The following is a 24,727-nucleotide window of genomic DNA, read 5'->3' on the forward strand; positions in this document are numbered from 1 at the left end:
CTCACAGTTCTATTACTGCTGCCTCAAAGCAGAGCGATCCCCTCTGGAGATAGGAAACACGTGTCCATGTGTAACGGCATCATTCCTGCTTCTGGCAGCCTGATGGGATTCTCCTTGCAGAAGGATGTTATCACCAGGCAGGGCACAGACCAGGCACTACTCGCTTGCCAAGCCGTTAATATTTCATTTTTCTTTGTCAGGGTTGCAGCTCTTCCCCCACAGACCTTCTAATCACGAGTACCAGAGAAACTGACAGATGCCACACCCGGTTTGGCCGAGTGTCCAACACATCCCAGGTGTGTCCTGAAGCTTCTCTGCAGGAGCTGAGCACTGCAGGCCCACATCTCCCCAAGTAACAAGCAAGAACACCCATGTGCCTGCCTGTTTCCCCCCACCCTTCCTGCTCCTGGCTCTCCCACAGGTCATTACCCGCGTGCGGTCTTCAATGCTGTAGATCCGAAGCTGCATAGGGATGTTGAAGCTGTGTAAGAAGTTGCCCCCAAAAACCAGCGTGTCCATGGGAGTGTACACAGCGTGGATCCAACCTTGGAGAGAAAGGAGAGTTGGAAGAATCCTGAGCAACAAGATGACATCAAGGTCTCACAACTTCCAGTCCTTTTCCATCTCTGAGGAACTCTGCTCTTCCGAGCAGGGCTGTCAAATCTGCACCACCTTCACATCACTCAGATAAGCCCACCCTGACAGTTACATCTGTATCCAGGTTAGCTGCAAGCACAAGACTGGCTACTGACCCCTTGTCACATCAACCAGGCCTAAAAGCAGCTGGGGGCTACAATGGGACCATAGAGACCCCAAGTCATACAACACCAAACTCATTTGGCCCCCTTCCATAGTTTTTTTATCATCCTGGTGTTGTTCTATATTGTTTCCTAATTGTGTTGGGCCTAAGAACATCAGCAACAATGAAAACAGTCTACCAAAGTCTGTTCCAACAATTAAAACACTCTCAAAGTAACTCAGGTTCCAGCTCTGTTATCTCCAAGGCTAAGCAATCCAGCCAAGTCCAACATTTGGGGAATTCCAGAACGGGTTTCCTTAAGGCAAAGTCACTCAGTTCAAAAGAGGTGTCAGTTGTGATAACAGGACTCAAATAAGTAAGTTGAGCAATCCCTGCTCTTTTCTGTTCCTGGTCCTGCTGAAAGCTACAACTCTGCAGAGGTGTCATGAGACACCCAGGAAGCTGAGGAGCCTGGACTAACCTTGGGCCAGTCTGTCCTCAACCTGCACTGTTCTGGGTGTCAACCCCACAGGATCTGGGAAAGCCTCCTCTGATAGTTAATCAAGTGTGATGTGAGCCAGCCACAGCTTTCCTGTCACTTGGGCTGAATCCACAATGCCATGACAGGCGTGTTCTGGGAGGTGGGAAGCAAGAGGACAGAGCCACATCACATCTCCTTCTCCCAGTCACCCATGAGGAAGCTAAATCCTGCCTATGTTCAGGAGTTTCAGTGTCTCACCAGAACCCTGGCCAAGGCCAGGATGCCCCTGCCCATGCTGTGGTACCTGAGGGGATGACAAAGGTGTAGCCCTGCTTGAGCTCGATGCGCTGGCACTCCGACACTCTGTCCCCAAGAAAAATGTCTCCCTGCTTCCCTGAGAGAAGCCAGTTTTCATAGAGCTCCAGGTTCTGGGGTGTAGGAGGGATCAGCCAGAAGATCTGCAAATAAAGATAACACACATATATAAGTCCTCATATAATGAACAGTTACTGACTATCCCCTGCTTCTTTCAAACATCTGAATCTCTTCCTCTCCCCTCTCTCAGAGAAATTCCCAGTAAGATGTCCTCAATAGATGCCCCTCTAAAGAGGTCAAGCAGCTGAGCAAGGTCTTTCCCAACTTGACACACTGAGTGCCACAGGTAGCTTGAGCTTGGGATGCTTTATAAGTATTTACATCAGAGTCAAGAGATGTAGAGCCCAGAAAAGACACCAGAGTGCTAAAGACAAGGAGATATTTACCTGAGTATTTCTGCCACATTAGAGCTACAACTGAACTAGAGATCAGCACCTGTCTGCCTCCACGTAACATAAGTTTAGGGTGGAAAGACCTCAATTTGCTGTCTGGGACCTGCATCCTCAAGGATTAACAGGAGAACAGACTAACATCCACTGTCCTAAAGCACCTGTAGTTGTTCCAACAGGGACTGTCCTACCTTTCCCCCTCGGTGGATGTGGTACCACACAGAAGTGCCACCAAAGTCCACATGAAAATCTGTGTAGCAGCCCTTGACACTCATCAGACAGTACCTGGTGGAAAAAAAGGTGATGGTAAGTTGAAAATGAGTGGTCATCCATGTTTTGGAGCAGACATAACACATCCAAAGGGAATGGGCCCCCTAAACCCAGGCCAATGGCTCAGAGCAGTGCCAGAAGCCATGTGATGCCCCTCCTTCCACACAGCCAACGGGCTTAAATAACTGACTGCAGTGTCCTTACAAGTGTCACCCGCAAAATAAACAGGGAGACTGTGCCTCCTGCTTCCCCCTGGTACAAACTCCTGCTCCCTTGGGCAGTTCTCTTGCAAGGGATGCTTTGCTGGCTGCCACAGCTCAGGAAGTCACTTACTTCTGCACCTTGGGATACTGCATCTCCAGGATAGCATTTGTAGACTCTGTCTGACTCTCCTTCAGGTGTCTGGGCCACATATTATCAACCCAGTCAATCAAATCCACCTATGGCAGAAAGGTGGGAGATGTGAACAGAGAGAAAAGGGATACAGCAAACCCTTCTGCTAATTGCAGGTGGCAACCCCCTTTTTGTTCCCATCCCAGAGCCAGCAACCTTCCCAGTGCCACTGGGTAAATCCCACACATAAAGAACTTAGGATCAGATGTTCTGATGCCAGCACCAGGCTTACATAAAAAACATGCAGGGCAGCATCTCCTAGGGTGGGATTCAACTCCCTAAGCTTCAGGAGAGCCAGAGATGTCCAGGCTCCCTCTGCAGTTTACAGGGAGAAGTGAATGGCCCTACACAGCTGCCCCTTCCCTTCCACCATCTGCAGAGGGAGTTCAGGATGTCCATTCCATCCATCCCACCTTCCACTCTTCAGTAAGAGCAACTTGTTTTCCCACCACAAAACAGCTTCCTGCCCCTCTTTCAGCACACCTCCAATCCTGGTGTCCTCTGCCCTCAGAGACTTCAGCACTTGGCACCAGAAACCCTCCCTTCCATACTGCACAACCCTCTGGAGCTCCACTTCCACGTTTCCAATTGCTGACAGCTAAGGAACTCCCATCATCTCTCTGCAGAGTGACATGCCAGGGACTTGGCCATGGTCACCACAGCCTGACTGGGAGATCAGCTCCAGCAGCTTCCAGAGCACACACTCTTGAGCCCATGCAAGTTCCAAGAAGCCCCTCTCCTCCCACATTCCAGTGCCAAGAGGACCAGGGAAAGGAGATCCCTGCGGAAGGAAGAGCCATGCTCACCGTGGCAGGTCTCTGCACTAGGTTCTCCAGTTTGGTGTGGCTGAACTCCAGGCTGATGACATTGTAAAGCTTCTCCCTCTCCTCCTCTGGCGTTTCGTAGTATCGCGCCCACTGTGCCATGGACATCTCGATGTCCCGCTGTGTGTTCACATCCATGACATCCACCATCCGTCGGCTCCCTGCCACAACACACACACATGTCACTGCAACCGGCCCTGTGCACAATGCACCACTCAGAAGACTCCAGGAGATGAGATCCTCAGAGAAGCCACCCACACAAGTGTGATGTCTTGGCCTCTCCCAGAACTTCCACACCCACATCAAACAGAAGCTGCTTCAGGTTAAATTAGACCCAAGAAGGTGATCCCCTGGGTAAGGGCAGCTCAGGTCCAACTAGCTGCACTCTGGGGAGCCATGAGACCTCAGCTTAAACCCAAAGAGTCTCTCCATTCCTCCCTACCTGCAGGAGGTGACACTTACCGACACACAGCCGCACATCGTTCACGCTGAAGTCCGGATCGGGCATCCTGCAGGACAAACACCTTGCTCAGAAACCATCATGTGCTTCTGGTGCAGACCCTCCCCACCTGTAACCCAGGTATTGCACCCTGAAGGTGCTGCTTTGGGGTGTGTGCAGACCATGGCATTAGATCTGTAGGGGCGCAAGTCTGGGGTGAAACAGTGCGACAAACTTCTGGCTCAGGAAGCAGATTTGGGAATAGGATGTACCATCTCCAGAGCACAAGTCGTTGTACAGTGACTTCTGGCAAAGGAGCTAAGCGATCCCAGCCCTCGTTTTAGAGGCTGCTCGTGTGAGTTATCCCAATCCAAAGGCATAGCCAGACCAGTACATGCAGTATATTCCACTGACACAGCAGAACCACTCCAACTGTTTGTACTGGCACACTTCTCTGTACAAACACTGCTGTCACAGGCAGAACAGCCTGGCAGCCATTCGAGCAGCTCTTGACCCAGAGAAATACCCAAAAGCTCAGGAGAAATCTAGTTTCAGCCACACTCTAATCCTCAGTATCAAATCTCTGCCCTCCCAAGTCACCGAGCAGTTAAAACTGAGCCTGGCACGACTTCCTACCTAATTCACCCCAGTACAGAACATCCTGCACTGGATGAGATGTCACCCACCCATTCACAGCCAGCTGGGGGGGTTCAGAGCAGTGCTGCTGATACTGGCTCAGAGAGTTTGTGAGGGGTCATTTATTCCTCTAATCATTGTATTAATCAACTCCCAAAAAACACTGACCCAGCTTTACACTCAAAGCTGTAAATCTCAATGAATGTACTGCAGCAAGAGAGACACAGAGCAGTTTAGAAGTTGGATAAAGCAGGCTGGAATTCTGGAAAATGCCAGAAATACTACAAATTGTTTGACTCTCTGGCAATAGATGCCTATGTTACTAGGAAAGAAACCCAGCCAGACGTTGCATCAGAGCAGCAGTGGGACTTTCCAGACATTTGGTGGAATTCTGATCACCTACAGCCAATTCAGTACTCTCATTTTCAGTCCAAACAGACTAATAAGAACGGGATAACTGAGGTGGAAGATATTTCTCTCTGCTCACTGCACATAAAGGACAGTGTGGACAGGACACAGTCATACCAGCTTGGCAGAGCCAGGATCAGATCCCACACAATGTGGGGAGATGAAGGAATTGGGCCAGAGTCACCCACCACTCCGTGCCCCCAACACTTACTTTATCCCCAGGCCGTCCGAGCTCCTGAAGATGAGAGGGTCCCTCAGGCCACCCCGCTGGATATACTCAACTGTGAAGTCTGGTGCAGGGAGACAAGAAGAGGGAAGGTTTAGGGGAGGCTCCTTCAGAGGATACACTGAGGTTAAAGCATCTCTGGAGATCTCTAGTCCAACCCTGCTCCCAGCAAACTGACTTCTGACTCGGATCAGGCTGTTCAGGGCAGTTGAGACTTGAGAACCTTCTCCTATCTCTGTGGTAAGCTAAAGAAAACCTTGTTCCTCACTTTTTTACACTCCTTTGGAGATCTTGGAACTCCTTTGCAGCAGTTCTGGGAGCAACATGGTGTGTGCTGCTCATAAGCCTCAGACAGGCCCCCCAGGGAAGTGGGAGTTTGCTCCAACAGGGAAAACAGCTCGGATTTTGGTCCTCAGTTTCCTAGAAAGCTCACAGCCAAGCAAGACATGCCTTGAAGAAGTGCTCCTCCCTCCAGGAAATCCTCCCAAGCTTGTGTGATGAAAAGCCATCCCACTGAGCCGTGTGCATGGTGAAAGGAAGGGGAGAGATCCCACACAGTCCTTGAATTAAACATCTCATAGACAACATGTGGCTGCAATTACAGGTGGTGACCCAGGAGAACCCTCCCATTCCTGGCTTCCATGTGTCCCAGCCAACCTGAAACGCTGCAGATCAGCTCCCTGCTCTCCGGATGAAGCAGCTGCCATGCCATTTCCCTACACACATTCCCTGGCACCAGCCCTGTTTACTGATTAGCAGCTACAAGACAAACCTTTGCCTTCCATGAAGACCACAAAGGTGGAGTTAAATTTGTTGGTGGACAGCTTTTCCTCGAGGTCAAATGTCCTCTTCCCTTCAATTTCATCGTCGGAGATTCCATCGTCCTCGTAACGCCGCCTCATCGTGCCACGCTGAGGGGAGAACACACCTCAGGGAGTGAGGGAAGAGTTACGGACCAGGAGGAACAACCAGAGCCTCATCCCAACCCAGCACAGCTCAGCCAGGGGCCCTGGGGGAGCCTGGACTCAACACACACCACTGAAACATCAGATACGCTCTTCCTGCATCCACATTTGTGCAAGATGGGCTGTATGGGAGAGAGAGGATCATTCCTGATGAATTCTAACACAGAAATACAGGAGGAGGGGAGAGAGTTCAGAATAACTGAGGCAAAGAAAAAAAGAATCAGTTGCCCATTTTTACAGGTGCATCAGTATTTTGCTGCACTAGAGGTAAAGACACTTCGTGAATTTAAATGTCTGCCAGAACACCAACTGATAAAGGAAGGGTTTACACTGGACACAAAATTCTCAAGTTTTCATGTTTGGCCAGGCCTGTACACGAAAGGTGATTTATTCCCTTGTTTGTGTGGGGAGGACTAGCAGAGGGGAAGGAACCCTTTTCTTACAGGGTCTCCTAAGTCCATCTGTGTGGGGATTCCTGACAGACATCCTCTTCTGGCATTGCTGGATCTGGAAATAATTACTGTCCCCAGCTGTTGGCCACCTGGCTAGGGAGCAGCCAAGCTCTGGCAGAACCCTGCGTGGGAATGCTCCCCAAATCCCCCCCAGATAAAAGGCAACCTGCTCTGAATTAGCCAAGCTAATTTAATCCCCCCAATTAGGGATGCTCCGTATCAAGCGTGCACACCAAACAACTGTTGGGCCAGCAGACAGCCAGGATGGGATAGGAGGTGACACAGCTGCTGTCACATCTGTGGCAGTGTCACAGCCTCAGCAACACCACTGGAACCAGCCACGGACCATGAAAGAGAAAGGACTCCCTCATACACATGTACTGCCTTAAAGAGATTCTTAAAATTAGTTAGTTTAACCAGTGCAGGAGGATGTAGGGACATTAATAAAAGGGTTTTCCACCCACCCCCAGTAACATTTAATTTTAACTGACAATTTTAAGCAGGCTGACGGGTCCACAAGGAGTTCCCCAGCCATCAAGGTAGAGCCATTTATCCGTTGTTAACACCTCATTGACTGTGCTTGGCTTTCCAACCCCCTGAACGACAAAAACTTGAACGACAGGGGCACAAACAGCTTATCTGCCAGGCAGGAACAACTTCTCCTGAATGGGGCACTTCAGAAAGATCCTTAAACAAGGGTCTGTCCCTCTCAGAGCTTGAATGCTCTGAGGACTAAACAATCAGGAAAAGGGATGTGTGTTTGCTGTCCTTTGTCTTAAGCCTTCCACTAGAGATGGAGAGAAAATGGGAATACTTTCTTTCCTTGATTTTAATAATACAAAGATAAAAATCTTTAATTACAGGTTTTTAGAAAGACAGAAAAACGCATTTAAAAAAAAAAACCCCAAACAAATGGAGGTGGCATCAGCATAATTGACCTATTCCTGGGGAACACCTGGAATTTCACACTGGGCTGTGCGCACTAAAAACTGGAATTCCCAAATGCCCACTCTGCTTCTAAACTGAGACTGCCTCTTCAAAGGATATGTATCAGAGCATGAAGTTAGAGATGTAGAAGTTTTATGGCTGTGTTGTATCAAAGGATGAGTCCATCTTACAAAGCACTTTTCCTTAGAAATCACAGAATCCGTTAACCCAGCGTGGTGCTCAGCTTTAAAATGAGGGCACAGAGCAAATGTAAATCCCCTTCCAGCAGGACTATCTTTTCCCTTTTCCCAATCCCAGGCAAACCTAGGATTACAGGTCTCAGCAGGCAGCTCTCTGTCACTAACTAGAGGATATGCATAATGAGGCAAAGGATTCTGGGCTCTGTAGTCCGTGGTCTCACCTGCTTTGGGATCAGGTGGGTGGTGGCTCACTGCAGGACCAGGCTGCCGCTTTACCCCAGACACTCACTTTTAGGAGGAAAAGCAGCTCTTGTCTTCACTGGGTACAAAACCTCACGAGTGGGGGAAAAGGTTTGGCACGGAATTCTGGCAAGAGGAGGCTATATCCAAATCAGTCCCTCAATAACTTATATTTGGCTCCCAGGCTGGAAATCTGCATGGTATTTCAGGGCTCCTAGTTAAGTGTACCTTAACTAGGAGCAAGGTGACATTGGGCTAAAACTCAGGTAAGTCCCATTTGAGCGCAAGTCTCAGGAAACCTGGGCTGGAACACAGCTCCAGGCACAGGTATGATGACCAGCCATTGTCTGTCCTTCTGGAAGTGGCACAGAGCCAGCACAGGCTCTGGATTGTGTAGAGCAGCTAATTCAACAGCAATATGACCATGTGGCTGGGCCTGATCCCAATCCCTCTGGTGTCATAGGCGGATGCTGGAGATGCCACGAACAGGAGCTCCTGCTCCCTTCCCATCTAGCCACTCCAGCTTTAGTGCCCAGTCACTCCAGTTTGGCATCTGGACCATGAGATCACTTTGTCTTGGCTAATCCTGAGCACAAACTTTGAGGACAGATCCCACTCCCTCCTTCTGTGAATGTGCAGTAAATGACCTGGTCCCTCACTAACAAATCTGGAGGCTTTACGACCAAACAAATATGATGTGTCTCAGAGGAGGCCACTCCACCAGACCAGCCTGCTGTGGATTCACATTACATGAAACTACACTCCAGCTGGATCCACCCATGGATGTGCGCTGTGGGATCCGGGAACCATTCAGACTCTTTTCCCAGACCTCTTTCACAGCACAGCCTCCAAGACAAACAGGTTGGAACCTTCAACCCAAACCACTATGATAAGGCAACCACACCAAAAGTGTACACACCAGAAAACAGGCAGGAACACCTTAAACTCGAACTCCTTTGCAATGGGGAAACAGGGATGCAAAACACAGAAGAAAGGACTGTCTCCTCCAGCCCAGCAAATTCCAAAGTCTATTGCTCTTGTCATCAGCAAAGCATCAGCCACAAAACTCCCTCAGCTCTGCCTGTTCCTGTGGGCAGGGAAGAGTTTGGCCTCCTAATTGGCACAGCATGTAGGAGAGCAGGATCCCAGCCGTGGCTGAGGACCCAAAAGCACAATACAAACAGCTCCCATCCCATCCTACCCAGACGGGGCCACAGTGCTTTCATGTCATTGTTGTCTTGGAAGGGTGGGGAAAAACAATATTTCAGGGCCTGCAGAGCAGGCAGGAGGAAGGAAAGGCTTCTGTGCTTCCAAGAGTGCATTTTAAGAGAGGCAGCATCTGCAGCTTTCCCCTCCTGGAGTCTGCAGCTCCCTCACAGCACAGTTACACAAACCATGGTCCCCCAGCTCCCCAAACTGGGTCTCTGTATGAGGATGGATGTGGTCAGTGGATGCTCCAAGGCCCCCTTTCCTCTCTGATGTGTTTTGATCCTCCCCTGACACGCAGGGAATTGCTGCCTGGTTAAATAACTGGTACAGGTGACACCTGCAAAGGGCAAGAGACACTCAAAGCCACAGCAGGCTAATGACAACCTCACCTTCCCCCTGCACACACTCAGCTGTGCAAATCCTTCTGGCAGCACTGAGTTTGACCTCTTCCTGGGAAGAGCCAGCTACCTTTGTCTCACAGCCTGTGCCAGGGATGGGGCTTGGCTAAGTATCCCTTCCCAGAAGATTCATACAGCCCTCCTAACTCTTCTTCCTGCTCCTTGGAGCAAGCCCATCCAGGCAGGTCTCACCAGAGAACGCAAGCAACTCCCAGCCCTCGGCTCTCAGACTAGGACCACTTCTTCCTGGGGGTGACTCTGGTACTGGGAGCTCTTCCAGTGTCAACCAGTTCAGCCAGGGATGCACAACTTCCAAAAAGAAGATCAGCAGACACCCCCAAAACTGCCATCTGTAAAAGTGTCCCAGGTGAAGTTCAGCTCCAGTGAAGCAAGAGATCGAGTCAGGCCCATAACATACATGAGTGTTCAGTAGCAATATTAAAATAGCCCATTTTTTTCCAGCTTTCTGTTACGATTCAGGCATTTTTCACCCTTCTTTTTACTAAGGAAGAACTGACAAGTGGTCCAAACCTTTTCTCCCTGTCTCAGGCAGGGTCAAGGAAAGGTAGTTTATTCATCCTCCAAGACCAGCCAGCCAGTAATTCCCATCTAAAACAGCTGTCCTTCACCATTCCTTTCTGGCCCTCTTGGGTGCCACTCAATTAATGTAGGAAAAAGGAAGCATGAATATTAATCCTGCTGACAGCTATCCCTTCTATTCTGATCTTTTCACCTGCAGTCTCCTTCTCCCAAGCAAAGTGCCTCATGTAGCTCCACAATGGTACTCTTCAAAACTTCCTTGGAAACTTCTTTCCATGGAGCACAGCCCTCTCTAACAGCAAAGGAACTGACATCAGCTGAAGAGAGCCAGAAAACCTCTCTCCTGTGGATTTTTTTTTGAGAGAAGAACGAGTACAAGGTCACATTTGAAAAAAAGAACAAGCCGTCCTTTCGCTGACAGAACCTCCTGTATTTACAGACTGAAACCAACACACACCACAGTATTTTAGTCACTTCCTGTCCTGTCTGCTGCCATCCCCTCCCTCATCTCCCAACAACTTCAGGAACCTCCTCCTGCTGGGTCACAGCTCCTTCCCCCTCTTCAGGAGACCACAGCACCCTCACTTTTCCTCTCCCTATGCTTGTTGTCTTTCCAGAGCAGCTTCCCTGGTGTGAGGCCTCCCACAACTCTCCCTTATTCCTTTAGAGAAAAAAGTTGACATGAAGAATGCAGTGAAGTTTCATCCCCATTTCCAAAATCCCTCCTTCCAGGTATTAACTTCCACCTGGTTCCCAGTATATGTATAGAACAGTGTGATTTACCAGTGCATTTCTTTTCCTCATCCCATCCCTTTATAGGTTTACTTTGCCCAAAATGCACCCAAATTGATAATAACAAGCACCAAACTGGTAATAAACCAACAAGCTCAACTCTCCTCAGTTTAGGAATTTAACTTCTCCCATATTTTTACAGCAAACAACTGTGGCTCTTGCCCAGATAAATCCAGGCCACCAACATCCAAACTTATGTATGGGTGTTTTGATTTCGAGTGTGGCAAAGAGCAGCACCCAGAATTCTGCCTCTGAGAGCTTGTCCTGAGAATCTCCAGCAATTTTATCCATGGGAAAGGGCTTCATTCTTCTGGAGAGGCACAAGGCAGCCTGACAGGAGGATGGACAAGCAGGCTGTGATCAGACTCAGGGTGGAGCAGGTGCCAAAGCCAGAACAGACTATGCAGGGAAGATCTTCCCTTGCAAGTGTTTCCAGATACACCAAGAAGCAAGGCACCCAGATTACGACACCCAATCAGGAGTCTGCCAGGTCACTGCTTATCTTAAGCACAGGAGCTCTTTTTTTCTATATCCCTCTCCTCCAAGCCTGCACCTCCCACTTCAGCTCCGGAACTGAGCTCCAAGCTCTGGAGCATAAGCACAGCAGAGAAGCAGCAGGTTCCTCCTGTGCCTCCCCACCTCCAGGCACTTCAGTTTCTCCTCAGCTCCTCTTCCTCCTGTCACTCTTGGGGTACAAAGAGTCCTACAGAGGTAGGTCCATGTTGTTCTGTTAATATTTTGGCTCTGCAGAGCCATACAACTGCAAGTGCCTGGGAGATGATCAGTAAAGCAGTCCTGGACTCCCTGCTCCACCAAATAGAAGGAGGCACCACTTAGGATCTGAAGAACAGGCCATAATCGCCCCAAGAGGAACCCAAGAACCAAACCATCAAGCTTAACTCAGGTTTAACACCCCTCACCATCTCCTGTCTCTCTCAAAACCTGGAGAGCAGAACAGGTGTATCCCAGGTGGCACATCCCTGGACAAAGACGGACTCAAAGCACCAGGCCGGGAGTAAACAGGATCTACGCAGAACTGGAGCCCTTCCAGGCTTCACAGCTCCAGGAGAGATTCCTATCACGAGCAGGGCTGGCAGCGATTCAGAACGACCGGGGAGAATGCTTTGGTTTGCACTTCTGGGTTACAAAATTGAATGTACACAAGGAGTAATTGGGGAATTGGAGCAAGGTGGGGAGACAGCATGGATGGGCCAAGGAGAAGTCCAGCAGCTGCTGCTCAACCACACACTGACCAGCCAGAGCAGCAAAACCACGAGGCAGAGGAACATGCTAGATCAGAACACAGATGGGCAGGTCTGGCAACAGTCCCAAAACGGAAGCACTGCTCTTAGGGAAGGATACAGCTCCTCACTCCAGTCACCTGCAGCCCATGTCACACTCAGACACTGCCCCCGCTGGCTTTCATGGCACTACTAAGCCCCCCACTGCCTACACCTACCACCAGCCAGAGCACCTGGCACCTGGACAAACCCTGCCTGGATTCCATGACAGGTTGAAGCAGCTCCTGCAGGACCGTCAAACCCTCCAGCATGCTCCATTCCAGGGCTGAACACTGACCCTCTGAGTGTTAAAAGCCACCCTTCAACATTCTCATTTCTCAAGGAGACTGAGAAAACCCCTTGAATTACATCCCACCACTTCCAAATCAGAAGAAATCCAAGGAAAAAAAACTTGTGTGGAGCCCTCTCCCTGCCAGGGGTCCCCAGCACATGCCCTGTACAGTTGGTTAGATGAGCACTACCAGTTCTGCTACTCCTTTTGTTTTGTGCAGTAAAGCAACAGTCTCCCCAAAATGGAACAAAGTAGACCAAACTTCCCCCAAAAAGGCAGGATTGAAGATTATACACATTTAATTTGTTTTCCCACTACTGAGCCCACACAGAGAAGGAGGCAGAGACCCAGGACAGAGGACAAACAGAGCCATGAGCACTCAGAGGTGCAGTTCACCCTGCAGAAGCAGGTCAGCCCTAAGTGACTTCACTCCTCCCTGGGACAGCCAGAGCACCTCTCTGTCTCCAACACAGTGGGGGATCAGAGGATTAGCCTGGATTTTTTAATCGGGGAAAAGCTCACCCTCCAAATTTCCCAGGGTCCCAACCCAACCCTGCAGAAACCTGTTGCCAGTTCTGTCCCATCACACGGACTGAACGAGGCTGGACCACCAGAGGACTTGGATAACAAAAACACAGGAAGCTTTGAGGTTTGTACTGCAATTCCTGCTAAGCTGACACTGTTCTTTAAAGGGAACAGCAACAGGCTGCCTGAATTGCAGTTTATAGGGCTGAGGATGCTTAGGAAGAAAGAAAACAACACAGGGCCGTTGGGAAGAACATGGACAATGTGTGAAACCAGCTACTAGGAAGGACATTTCCTCCATACTCTGTGCTGTTACACCATCCCTACACACTCTCCCTCCCCCTCTGCTCCACAAGGAGCCCAGGATTTGTCCTTTCCTTGCTCCAAATGGGGCAAAGGGGTTCAGTGACACATGGAAATATTTATGCACAGCAAATTAAAGACACTGAGGCAGTCTGACCTTAAAGGAGCATGCATTGCCAGCCCTCTCCTTTCCACTTCCAGCTGCTTCAGTTCAATCCTGAGATTACAGGGGTACATGGAAGAGCTGGGACAACTTTTATCAACTGATATTTTCTCCCAAACTCTGTCAAGATTGCCTCAAACACGACATGATTCTGCTCTCAACTCCCAACCCTGAGGACCAGCACCAACAAAAACCACAGACGATGCTCACACCCCAGAGCCTCTTCCTTGACCTAAAATGGTGTGTGGGGCAGCTTTATTAAAGCTCTTTAGTGCACAGAGTGATGGCTAAAACATGTAAAATTCATCGCCCTGCAACCCTGGGCAGATTTCAGCCCAAAAACTTCTCTGGTTCAAGTTTCTGGAACTTCCACAGAGATTCAGAATCCCTGGACATCCAGCTCGTGCTGTTTCTACAGCAACACAGATGCACAAGCATGGACACAGAGAAACAGAACAGACAGAATCCTCGTCCAACAGATTTATCTCCTCTCCCCCACTATGGATTAACAGGCCACACTTTGTCACCAGGTTTATCTCCTTGGCCCCCAAAAATCATCAGTGCCCTTGCCAAGGGAGATCTGCAGGTATCCAAAGGTGGGCAGCATGTGGAGTTCAGGCCACTGTGAAAAGGAAAGAAGAACACCAAAGTTCCTCACAGTGCCCAAAAGGCTAACCCATCATTCCCTCCTCTGGAATCAGCAACACTCTTTTATCAGCAGCAGCACCAGACATTTCAACCTCATTCCCCTCATACATTTCCAGAGGACGGGATTAGGGCAGCACCTTGTTTCTCCACCTTCTGAGCACACCACCGCTTCCCTACACGTGTCATTTCTCCCCCAAACCCACCCAGAGACCTGTAGATCCCTGTCTGGGTGGCTCCTGACATGATTAAGAAGGTGCTGGGTGTGCAGGGACTGCTCTCCTGACTTGTTGGTGTCACCTCCAGCTGGGATAACCCCGTGAAAATCCCCTCCTGATTACTACAGGAGACATAAATACAACTTGTTTGGTAACTCACAGGTAACTTGAAGTGCTCCTGTGCTGTCAGGCTCCTTGCTCTTAGTCAGCACTGCAGCTGCCAGGACACACTCAAGGCACAACCAGGCTTGGGATAGTAAGAATCCAGCAGAGATATTCACCTCTTGCATCCCTTTCTGCTGACATGGAACATCCAGTTGGTTTCAGGGATATATTCTCCCATGGACCAGCACACTCATGCATCTTGCAGGATCTAAATGCTCCAAGGGATTTCTAAAGCTTTCCAAGAATAGCCTTCAGTTGCTGCTAGCTTCCACCAAAGCCCTGCACAGACCAAATCTGAACAGTCCCTGAATTATTTAGAGCTCAATTATTACACCTGGGTCATTTGCAGTGACTCATTTGTAGTGTGTCCAGTTTGAGGCATGTGGGAGAGATTAATTACTCTCCTTGCATGGGTCCTGTCTGGACTGGGAAACTGAGGTGTGTCCAGCAGACCAGGGACATTTGGCCAGACTGGGTTTCACACAGGGCACATAGCAGAGGAACTCTGAGCCCTTCCAGGCAGTGGGAGGGCGCTTGGCTTGACAGGAATTGCCAGTGTCACATTTCAAATGGAGGTGTGTGATATAAAACCACCCAAATTCTCACTCAGTGCATGTGTGGGAACAGTGTCTCACTCAGCGTCTGTGGGAACAACACAGGCAGGGTCACCCCCAGCACACACACGAGTCCTAGGTCAGTGGGAGCAGCCCTGGGAAAAATCAGTATCCAGCAGGACTGGCCTCTGCCAAGCACACATCTGGGGGTGACAAACACCAGCAACCTCAAGGAATCATTACCTGGCACTGAGCAGCTTTACAGGACAAACAAAAAGTCAGGCTGAACCTGATGGGATTGCTCCTTGCATCCCACTGTTGGGACAGCATGAGCCATTCGAGATGGAGCAACACAAGGAGGGCACAAAGCTGCATCCTCCTCTTTGCCATCTTACCTGACACAAGCTCTGTCCTGCCAGCCCACAGCCTGCTCCCCCTGATCTCCCTTTCAGCTTTGAGGCCATTTATCCCTATCCTGTGGGGATAAGGGCTGGAATTTTGTAATGAGTGTCCTGCGAACATGCATGGACCTTCCTGGGCCCATGGCTTGTGTCCTGCATTGACACCACCCCATCCAGCAGAAAGGATTTGGTACCCTCAATACAAATAAGTCGGAAAACACAAGATTCCAGCTGCTGTGACTCCGGGCATCCGTCAGAGCCAGCAGTGTCATCACTCAGGCACAGGCAGTGCACTCCTGGAGTCACTCCACAGCACACACAGCTGTGGGAGGACAAACCTCATCCTCCACACTCCCCAAGCTTCATCCCTCAGCTGATGCCTCCATGTGCTGTAAAGCCCATTTGAACTCTCTCCCAGGGGAGAGTGTGGACACCGACATGTAAGGACAGGTTTGGCAACTGCTGTTTACAGGAGAGGCCTCAGGTTTTGGCTGGTAGAGACAGGCAGAGGCCTCCTCTCAAATTTCACGTAAGGATCTGACCAGAGGGCAGGACAGTGCTAGGGCAGGACACGGACAGCCCCGAGCCATGGGAGAGACAGCTTTTCCCTCCCTGGCTCCCCTCTCACCTCCCAAATACTCCACAGCACTTGACACCAGGCAGGGCTTCTCCTCCACAAGCCCATTTCCCTTCATGGGTGTCACAACCACCTCCCACAACCAAAATAAGGGTGACACTGCACCCAGACAGGGATGGTCATTTGGGGGCAGCAGTCCAACACCCTCAGAGCTGTGGCTCTGCCCCAGAGAGCACCCACAGCCCCGAGGGAGGGTGAGGCTTCTCCTCGGGCTCTCTCCAGCAGCAAAGCCAGTTTAAGAGGTTCCTACCCCACCCTGTCTCCCCATCTCACACTTCCACTTCTCCAGCCTCGGCAGATTTGCTGGTGGGGCAGGTAGTTCACTACCCCAGCACAGACAACAATTTGGATTAGGTGCTTCCCCACTGCCAACTTCTATCCAGGGCCACAATCCCTAATTCCCCGAGGCATCGTTCAGCTCAGGGGCATCAGCTCCTGAGGCACTGACTGAGGGAGGGAGAAAACCTCTTAAACCAGCTCTGCCACCCCAGCAATCCTAACTGGGAACCACACCCTGACATACAGACTGCTGACTTGACGGCAGCGGGGAGACCACGATGGGCAGGATCTGTCCTCTGGATAACAGCACTCTCCTGCTGTGCTCCCAAGCCATTCCAAAGTGATCCAGCACTGTTGCCCTTCATTCCTCACCCTGATCATTGTCACTGAAAGCCCACGGCATCACTGGTGATGTGCTAATCCCAGCCTGCAATTCACAGGGTCTTGCTACTCTTAGCTCACAGCAAAGGCCTGGCAAAGGGAGCCCTGGAGCAGGGAGATTTCCTCACACTCCAGCACCCAGGAATATGCAATGACTCCCCTGCAGAAGGACAGGCAGACTCTGTGAGGAAACACAGCACCAGGCCGACTGAACTTCTTTATTCTTGCCTTTGGGAAGTCCAGGCTCCTCGTGGGGAGCCTGCTGTGACATGGGCTGGGTGCAACCACCCAGTGACAGCCAGTGAAGACTTCCAAGTCTCCAAGAGGGACCGTGGCATTGTTAGTGCCAGGGCTGGACTGTCACTCAGGCACAGGACACAATGGAGCATTTCAGCTCCTCCATTAAGGGCCTGCAAAACACACAACTCCAGCTTGAAAAGCTGGCACCTCAGAAGAATTGCCTCGTTAGGCAGCTGAGGAGAACATTTATACAGAATGAGGAGAAAACTACTCCTGCAAGTCCCATCCTCCACTACTCAGCCCGGAATCTCTGGGCGAGGAACACGGATATCCCATATCCATGTGTCCTCTCCACCCTCATACAGCATCACCCAACGCCTGTATAAGCCTCACCAGGACACAGCTTCTCCCACAGTTTTTTTTGAATGGGTGCAAGGCATCCTCCTAGTGATATCCCTGCATCCTGAGAAACTCACCCAGGCCTTTATAATCCTGGGAGTCATGGATACAGAGCCTGAACTTGGGAGCAAGCACAAGTTAGAACAGTGCAACCCACCTAATCTGTCATTGCGCCACAGGGGGATGTGTGAACTGGCAGAGAATTCTTGTAGGAGTGAGACTACACCCGGAGCAGAGGTGAATTTCTCCTCCAAACCCAGATCTTTCCCTAACATTGACAAATTCATTCAGAAAACAGACACGCATCAGATTTTTGTTGAACCAGAGGAAGGCAACAGTACTGCAAACTAAATAACATAAAACATTCAAGATTTCCTCTATTTTCTGATGGAAATCAGTCAGGAAAAAGATGCTGTTGCTGTGATTACCTGACACACCAGAAAACAAACTTTTTTTGCCATCTCAGGCCATTAAAACATGCAATTAATTCAGCTCCTTCACCACTATAAACTATTCTACTCCAGGCTGTCTGGCTACTTAATTATTTTTCTTAAATATATATTTTTTTTTGCTGTCACACACACACTGAACCCCAGTCATACACAGCTGATAGCAGCAGAAACACTGTACTAACCAACTACCTGCTTCCCTACCTGGAACTTTTAATTTAGGCCTACTAAAACCAGCTCCCAAGTTCAAGGCATACACAGGATATTCAAATAAGTCATATTCAGCACTTTTGCCTTCCTTGATAATTCAAATCATGCTTTACAGAAGAAAAATAATCATCTTTTAAAGGCACTTCAACAAGGGAGCGTCACCAACACAGCGAGAGCATGGAATGAGCTGGAAGTTTCCAGGAAAAGCAAGGCATGAGGTAAAGCTGTCCCACCACACAGGGGTCATGCCTCCTCCTCTGGGCCACAGGCCAGCACAGAGAACACACACACAAGTCCAGGTGAGCCTCATGCTCTGCTTGCTGCACGTGTGCCTTCCCAAACCCCTTAAGCACCGAGCTCATCAGTGTACAGGCATTTATCCAGCTTAGCACACTCTGCTGGAGCCCAGCCCACTTGCACCAGGACATCAACTCTCACTGATTTTTATTTGACAGATTAGAAGCATTTTTAAACCAGTAAATCCATGGCTGATAGCCCCCTTCACCTGTTGTGTCTTTATCCAGAGGTTTTGGGTTAGTCCTGGGTCGTGCCCCAGTCAAACCAGCACCTTGAGTTGTGTCCTGCACGCTTGTGGGAACCAGTGTGCCAGGATGAGGGAGGAGGTGGGATTGCTGCTGTTGCCAAGTTAAAACATCCACCAAAACACTTGGGAGTTCTCCACCACCCTTTCCATGGCCAGCACCCAGAACTGAGGGCAAAGCTTAATGCCAAATACCACATGGCCTCACACCAAATGAGTCCAGAGTATTAAAGGATAAGGATTTACCTTTATGGGCAGCACCTTAAAGGTGAGAGAACAGGTAGTGCTGTGACTCAGAGAGCAACACCATCACAGAGCTGCCACTTGCCCCTCCTAGGGGTTTACAACTGCCTCAAAACCGTGTGGGAGACACAGCAGCTTTCCTGGGATCTCTGGGAATATCATCTCAAACTCTCAGAGCAGCTGCTCCCAAGCTGTTCCCAGTCACAGCCCAGTTCCCAGACCATGGGATTCATGCAGTCCCCCCGAACAGCAGCACGAACACCAGACAAGCCAGAGCTCCTGACAGGGCCTAACTGGGACCTGACTGCTGGAACAGCTCCCTCCAAAAGAACACAATGAGAGAAGACACAGGCACAAGAAAACCAGCTTCAGGCTGAAGTTTTCTCAGATTTCACAGCACACTCAAACCAAGGCCCACAGAACAGTCACACGCAGTGTTTCAACTCATCTCCTTGTTCCAGACACACAGACAAAACCTGTTGTGACAAACTACACTGACACTTCTTTCATGTCCCTATCCCAAAGCTCCTTACTCAGCCTCCAACCCTCCTCCCCTCTTCCAGAGCCCAGCAGCCAAATTCCCTTCAACCTTGGTGACACAAAAGAACCCACAAAGCCACTGCCAGGCAAGCTCACCCCTCTGGGCAGGCTGCAGCCATCCACCATAAGCCTGTTTGGGTTGTTCGACCCTCCTGCCAGGAAAAGCCTTCTCCTCCTCCAGTTCCAACAGAACCAAGACCAGAATAGGATTGTTTAGGGCCAATACTGACCAGTCTTTGGCTGTAACGGATCCGCTCTTCCTCAGGCTCCATCTCTGACTCCTCTGAAGAGAGCGAAAAGGACACGCCAGGACTGCTGTCTTCGTCCTCTTCCTCCTTGGAAGCCAGAGGGAAACAGTGAAGCAGGACATGGAGACACAGGACACCTACACCCCCCACCTCCCTGCTCTTTTTGGGACTGACCCCACAACCCTGTGCAGCGCTAAGAGAACACAGTGGCTGAGCCCACCTCAACTTTTAAGGCTCCCATTCTAATTTAGGCACGACCCAGTAAATGACTTCACCAGCTGCTCTGTAATGTGACAGGACCTGCAAGTCTCTCATCGGGAAAAGGCCTTTGCTCCACTCTACCACCAGCCCAAACAGCAGCTCCGTTGGCCCACACTGGGATAAGAGACAGGGAAGGTGCTGTCAAACCCTCAGTGGCAGTCAGGGAGCAGCCTGGCTTCCCCAAAATAATGCATTAGAGAATCAACTCCTCCAAACAACACAACCACTGTCCTCGGGATCTCCTCTACCGTGGCATTTGGGAGAAGCTACACCAGCACAGAACATCTCCCATGAGCAGGGAAGGCACATACAGCACCCAAGCAGGGAAGCACTCAGGGATCTAACTCCTGACTTGAGGAGACCCAAATGCTTGGATCTCCAAATGTGCCACCTGGTGACATCGCAAACCAACCTGGGAAAACCTCCCGAGGCGTCAGATGGCATCTACACTCTTTTTTTTTTTTTTTAAGGGACAGGATGGAACCAAAGCCCGGGTGTATCGAAGCTCTTAATCCCCAGGACTATGCCTAAGCCAGACCTTCAGGGGAAAGGGTCGGGGAAAGGGGGTCGGGAAGGGGGGTCGGAGAAGGGGATCTGGCACCCCGTGTAACGTTATAGAACCGCTACCACCACGTAGAGAAAACTTGCTCCCTCCTGCTCCTCCCCGATCCTCGGGTTTGACAGCAGATCATCCCCAGTCCCGCCAACACCTTCCCCACCCCTGCCTCCCTTCGAGCCCCGGGACCAGGACTCCCGGCTCGGCCGAGGGAGGCAGTTTCCCCGCACTTGCTGAACTCTGTTTATAAACAACCGGACAGCCGGGAGTGCAGCGCGCCCGCCCCGCCGCGGGGCGCGGGGGAGACCCCCGACCCTCCAGGCGCCCCCGGCCCGGCCCCGCCGGGGCAGGACGGACGGCGGGGGGCAGGGAGGGTCCCCGGGGAGCTGTCAGCCGGCACCCGCCGCCCCCTCCCCAACTTCCCGGCGCGGCCTCCGGGGGCCCGACTCTGGGAGACCCGCCCGCCCCCGCTCCCGCCCGGCCCCGCGCCCGCGCCCCGCGCCCGCCCCGGGAGGCGGCCGGTGACCCCCGCGGTGCTCACCAGGTCTCTCCGGCGCCTTTGTCCTCTTCTGCCTCCGGCACGGGGGGGGGAACAGAACACACGGAGGAGGGGGGAACCCCCCGGGTCAGCAGCGATCGCGCCCCGCGCTCGTCGCCCTCCCCGGCCCCGCCGCCCCCGGCGCGGGCAGCGGGCGCTGACAGCGCCGCCGGCCGCCCCCCGCCGCCGCGGGCCGCGTCCCCCCTCCGCCAGCGCTACCGCCGCCGCCGCCACCGCACCCCGCCCCGCCGCCGGGTGCCGGAGCCCCGCCGCGCCGCCCCGACCCGGCCCGCCCGCCCCGCGCCCCCCCGGCGCCGCCGCCCCCCGGCCGGGACGCGAGTCCCCCTCCTCACACAGGAGCCGCCGCCGCCATTTTGAACCCGTCAGAGCCTCACATACACACCGACGCCGCGCGCACGCGCCGCACGCACAGCGGCCCCCCCTGCTGCCGCCCCCCCCGCGCGCATGCGCTGGGCGCCCCCACGGCCCCGCCCCGCCTCGCGCGTGCGCGCTTCCGCGGTGGCCACGCCCCGTCTCCGATTGCCGCGCCCCCTTTCCTGGGTGGCCACGCCCCCGGTGGCCACGCCTCTGGTGGGGGAGCCGGGGGGGAGGGGCCCGCAGGGAAGGGACGGTGGGATTTTGGCGGGGGAAGGGGGTCGTGGCCCATCACGCCCTGCTCGTGGGGTCCCTCGGTGTCCGCGCACCCGGGCGCACCTGTATGGGGGTCTGCATGCAGGGATGCGGGCACATATGTGTATCTACATGTAACTGCATACAACTACGTACAGCTATACACGTACATATCTACATACAATCTACGTACAACTGCTTAGATATAGGCTACAGATACTAAGAATATAAAATATATATAGTTATATATATAATATGTATAGTTATAAGCTAACAATATACAGTTATATGTACGGTTATAATTATATATATAATAAATATAGTTATGTAGATAGATATACACTACGTGTATATAGGTATAGTTACGTATATATAGTTATAAACTATGTATATTAACTATATATGGTTATAGCTATAGTTATATAGTTATATATATATAGTTATAACTAGAGTTGTATATAGTAATAGATATATAGTTATATATATAGTTAGAAGCTAACAATATGCAGTTATGCATTCAGTTACAGTTATATATAATAAATATAGTTATATGGATAGTTATAAAGTAACTACATGTAGGGATAATATATACAGTATATATATATCTAATATATATACTCATCATCATGGCTGGGCTTCGCGAACGAAGATTTGGGAAGGCTCTATCCACATTTGCTACAGGCGCGCTGGTGGCTTATGAGGCCAATCCGTGACAGACAAATCCGATTGCAAAAGGCACAGCAGAAAGACTCCTTAGATGGTGTATTCTGCAATACACGGTTCTTTCTGCGTTGCCTTTTTTCCTCGAGGGTGATCCTGCGTGCTTTCTCAAAGGCATCAGCTGCGTTATAGATGGTGTGTCTCCAGGCCTCCCGATTTGAGGCCAGAGTAGACCAGTTATGGTGATCAATATGGCCAAGGCTGAGATGTTGTTTCAGGGAGTCCTTGTATCTTTTCTTCGGGGCTCCTCTCATGCGGCAGCCAGTGGCAAGTTCACCGTAAAGCAAGATCTTAGGGAGGCGGTGGTCCTTCATCCTGGAGACATGACCTGCCCAACGCAGCTGTGTTCTCATCAGCATGGCCTCAATACTTGTGATAGCTGCTTGCTCTAGAACAGATGTGTTGGTCACATAATCTGACCAGTGGATGTTTAGAATTGTACGGAGGCAGCGTTGATGGAAGCGTTCTAAGAGACGCAGGTGGTGGCGGTAGATGACCCATGATTCAGATCCATATAAGAGAGTAGACAACACTATGGCTTTGTAAACACTGATCTTGGTGCTTTTCTTCAAGTGTTTATTACGCCATACTCTTTTATGGAGTTTTCCAAAAGCACTATATGCCTTTGCTAATCTGTTGTCTATCTCTCCGTCAATCTTACCGTCTGAGGAGATGAGGCTACCGAGGTAATTAAACTGTTGGACTGGTTTGAGCTCTGATTGACCAATGGTGATGTGGGGATGATGGGGGACATCCTGAGGTGCAGGCTGATGGAGGACCTCTGTCTTCTTTAAGCTGACTTCCAGCCCAAAGAGCTCAGCAGCATCTGCAAAGCAGGATGTTAAACGCTGCAGAGCTGCTTCTGTGTGGGCAACAAGGGCGGCGTCATCAGCATAAAGCAGCTCCCGGACAAGATGGTTTAAGGTCTTAGTGTGGGCCTTCAGTCGCCTTAGGTTGAATAGACTTCCATCAGTACGGTATCGAATGTAGATACCGTCCTGATCATTGAGGTCTGCTGTGGCCCTTTGGAGCATCATGCTAAAGAAGACGGTGAATAGGGTAGGAGCGAGAACGCAGCCTTGTTTCACACCATTCTTAATTAAAAAGGGCTCAGAAAGTGTGTTGCCATATCTGACTTGGCCATGCTGATCCTCATGGAGTGAGATGATCATTTTGAGGAATTTAGGGGGACAACCTAAACGTTCCAAAATCTGCCACAGACCTTTTCTGCTCACAGTGTCAAAAGCCTTAGTGAGGTCGACAAAGGTTACATAAAGACCTTTGTTCTGTTCCCTACACTTCTCTTGCAGTTGTCTGAGGACAAATACCATGTCTGTGGTGCTCCTGTTGGCTCTGAAACCACACTGACTTTCAGGAAGGATACCTTCTGCTATAGTGGGTATTAGTCTGTTCAAGAGTATTCTTGCCAGGATTTTGCCAGCAATGGAGAGCAGAGTAATACCACGATAGTTTGAGCAGTCAGATTTAATTCCTTTCTTCTTATACAAGGTGATGATGACTGCATCACGAAGGTCAGATGGTAGTTCGCCGAGTTCCCAACAGCGCACCACGAACTCATGGAATTTGGTGTGGAGTGCAGGGCCCCCATGTTTCCAGATTTCAGGTGGAATTCCATCAATCCCAGCTGCCTTGCCAATTTTCACCTGCTGTATGGCCTTGAGGGTTTCTCCTAAAGTGGGGGCAGTATCCAATTCATACTTTACTGGTTGTTGTGTGATGGACTGAATTGCTGAGTCTTGGACTGTGTGGTTGGCACTGAAAAGAGTCTGAAAGTGTTCAGACCATCGATTCAGAATGGAGGTTTTATCTGTCAGAAGTGTTTGACCATCAGCGCTGAGTAGAGGGCTTTGTACTAATATATATACTATATATATTTTATAACTATATTACATAGTTATAAGCTATATATATTAATTATATATAGTTATATATAGTTATAACTATATATAGTTAATATATATAGAAGCTAACAATATACACTTGTAGTTATATATACAGTTATATACATAATATAGTTATAAACTATGTATAGTTATAGTTGCATGTACTATATATATAAACTATATGTTAACTCTATATACTTATAACTATATATAGTTACTTATAAACTAACTCTAGCCCAACAATATAGTTATAAACTATATATAGTTCTAATTATATATATATGTAGTTACAAACTATATACAGTTCTAGTTATATATATAATAAATATAGGTATACAAAGAGTTTAAAAGTAACTACATAGAGATATAGTTACAAGTGTAATATATATATTTATAAACTTAACTATAATATATTTACAAACAGAAAATATATAAAATGCAGGCATGTAAACACAGACAGTGCAGGTGCAGCACACACATGTGCACACATGTATAACACATA

The 24,727-nt window shown here is 50.1% G+C and overlaps 1 protein-coding gene across 1 annotated transcript in view; it reads right to left on the reverse strand.

Moving 5' to 3' along the window:
• KDM2A (lysine demethylase 2A) overlaps positions 1-21,424 on the reverse strand; it is a 36,577-nt gene extending 15,153 nt beyond the window's left edge. The window contains exons 1-11 of the mRNA XM_064657050.1: positions 21,325-21,424; positions 20,975-21,002; positions 19,599-19,703; positions 5,953-6,091; positions 5,166-5,244; positions 3,934-3,980; positions 3,454-3,632; positions 2,588-2,694; positions 2,176-2,269; positions 1,525-1,678; positions 430-545 (exon numbers count right to left, since the gene is read on the reverse strand). Of these exons, the coding sequence (XP_064513120.1) occupies positions 430-545; positions 1,525-1,678; positions 2,176-2,269; positions 2,588-2,694; positions 3,454-3,632; positions 3,934-3,980; positions 5,166-5,244; positions 5,953-6,091; positions 19,599-19,703; positions 20,975-21,002; positions 21,325-21,344 (1,068 nt within the window). The 5' untranslated portion in view covers positions 21,345-21,424. The remainder of the gene's footprint in view (positions 1-429; positions 546-1,524; positions 1,679-2,175; positions 2,270-2,587; positions 2,695-3,453; positions 3,633-3,933; positions 3,981-5,165; positions 5,245-5,952; positions 6,092-19,598; positions 19,704-20,974; positions 21,003-21,324) is intronic.
• Positions 21,425-24,727: the final 3,303 nt, after the last annotated feature.

This window comes from Pseudopipra pipra, chromosome 6, assembly GCF_036250125.1.
Source record: "Pseudopipra pipra isolate bDixPip1 chromosome 6, bDixPip1.hap1, whole genome shotgun sequence".
Taxonomy (NCBI): Eukaryota; Metazoa; Chordata; class Aves; order Passeriformes; family Pipridae; genus Pseudopipra; species Pseudopipra pipra.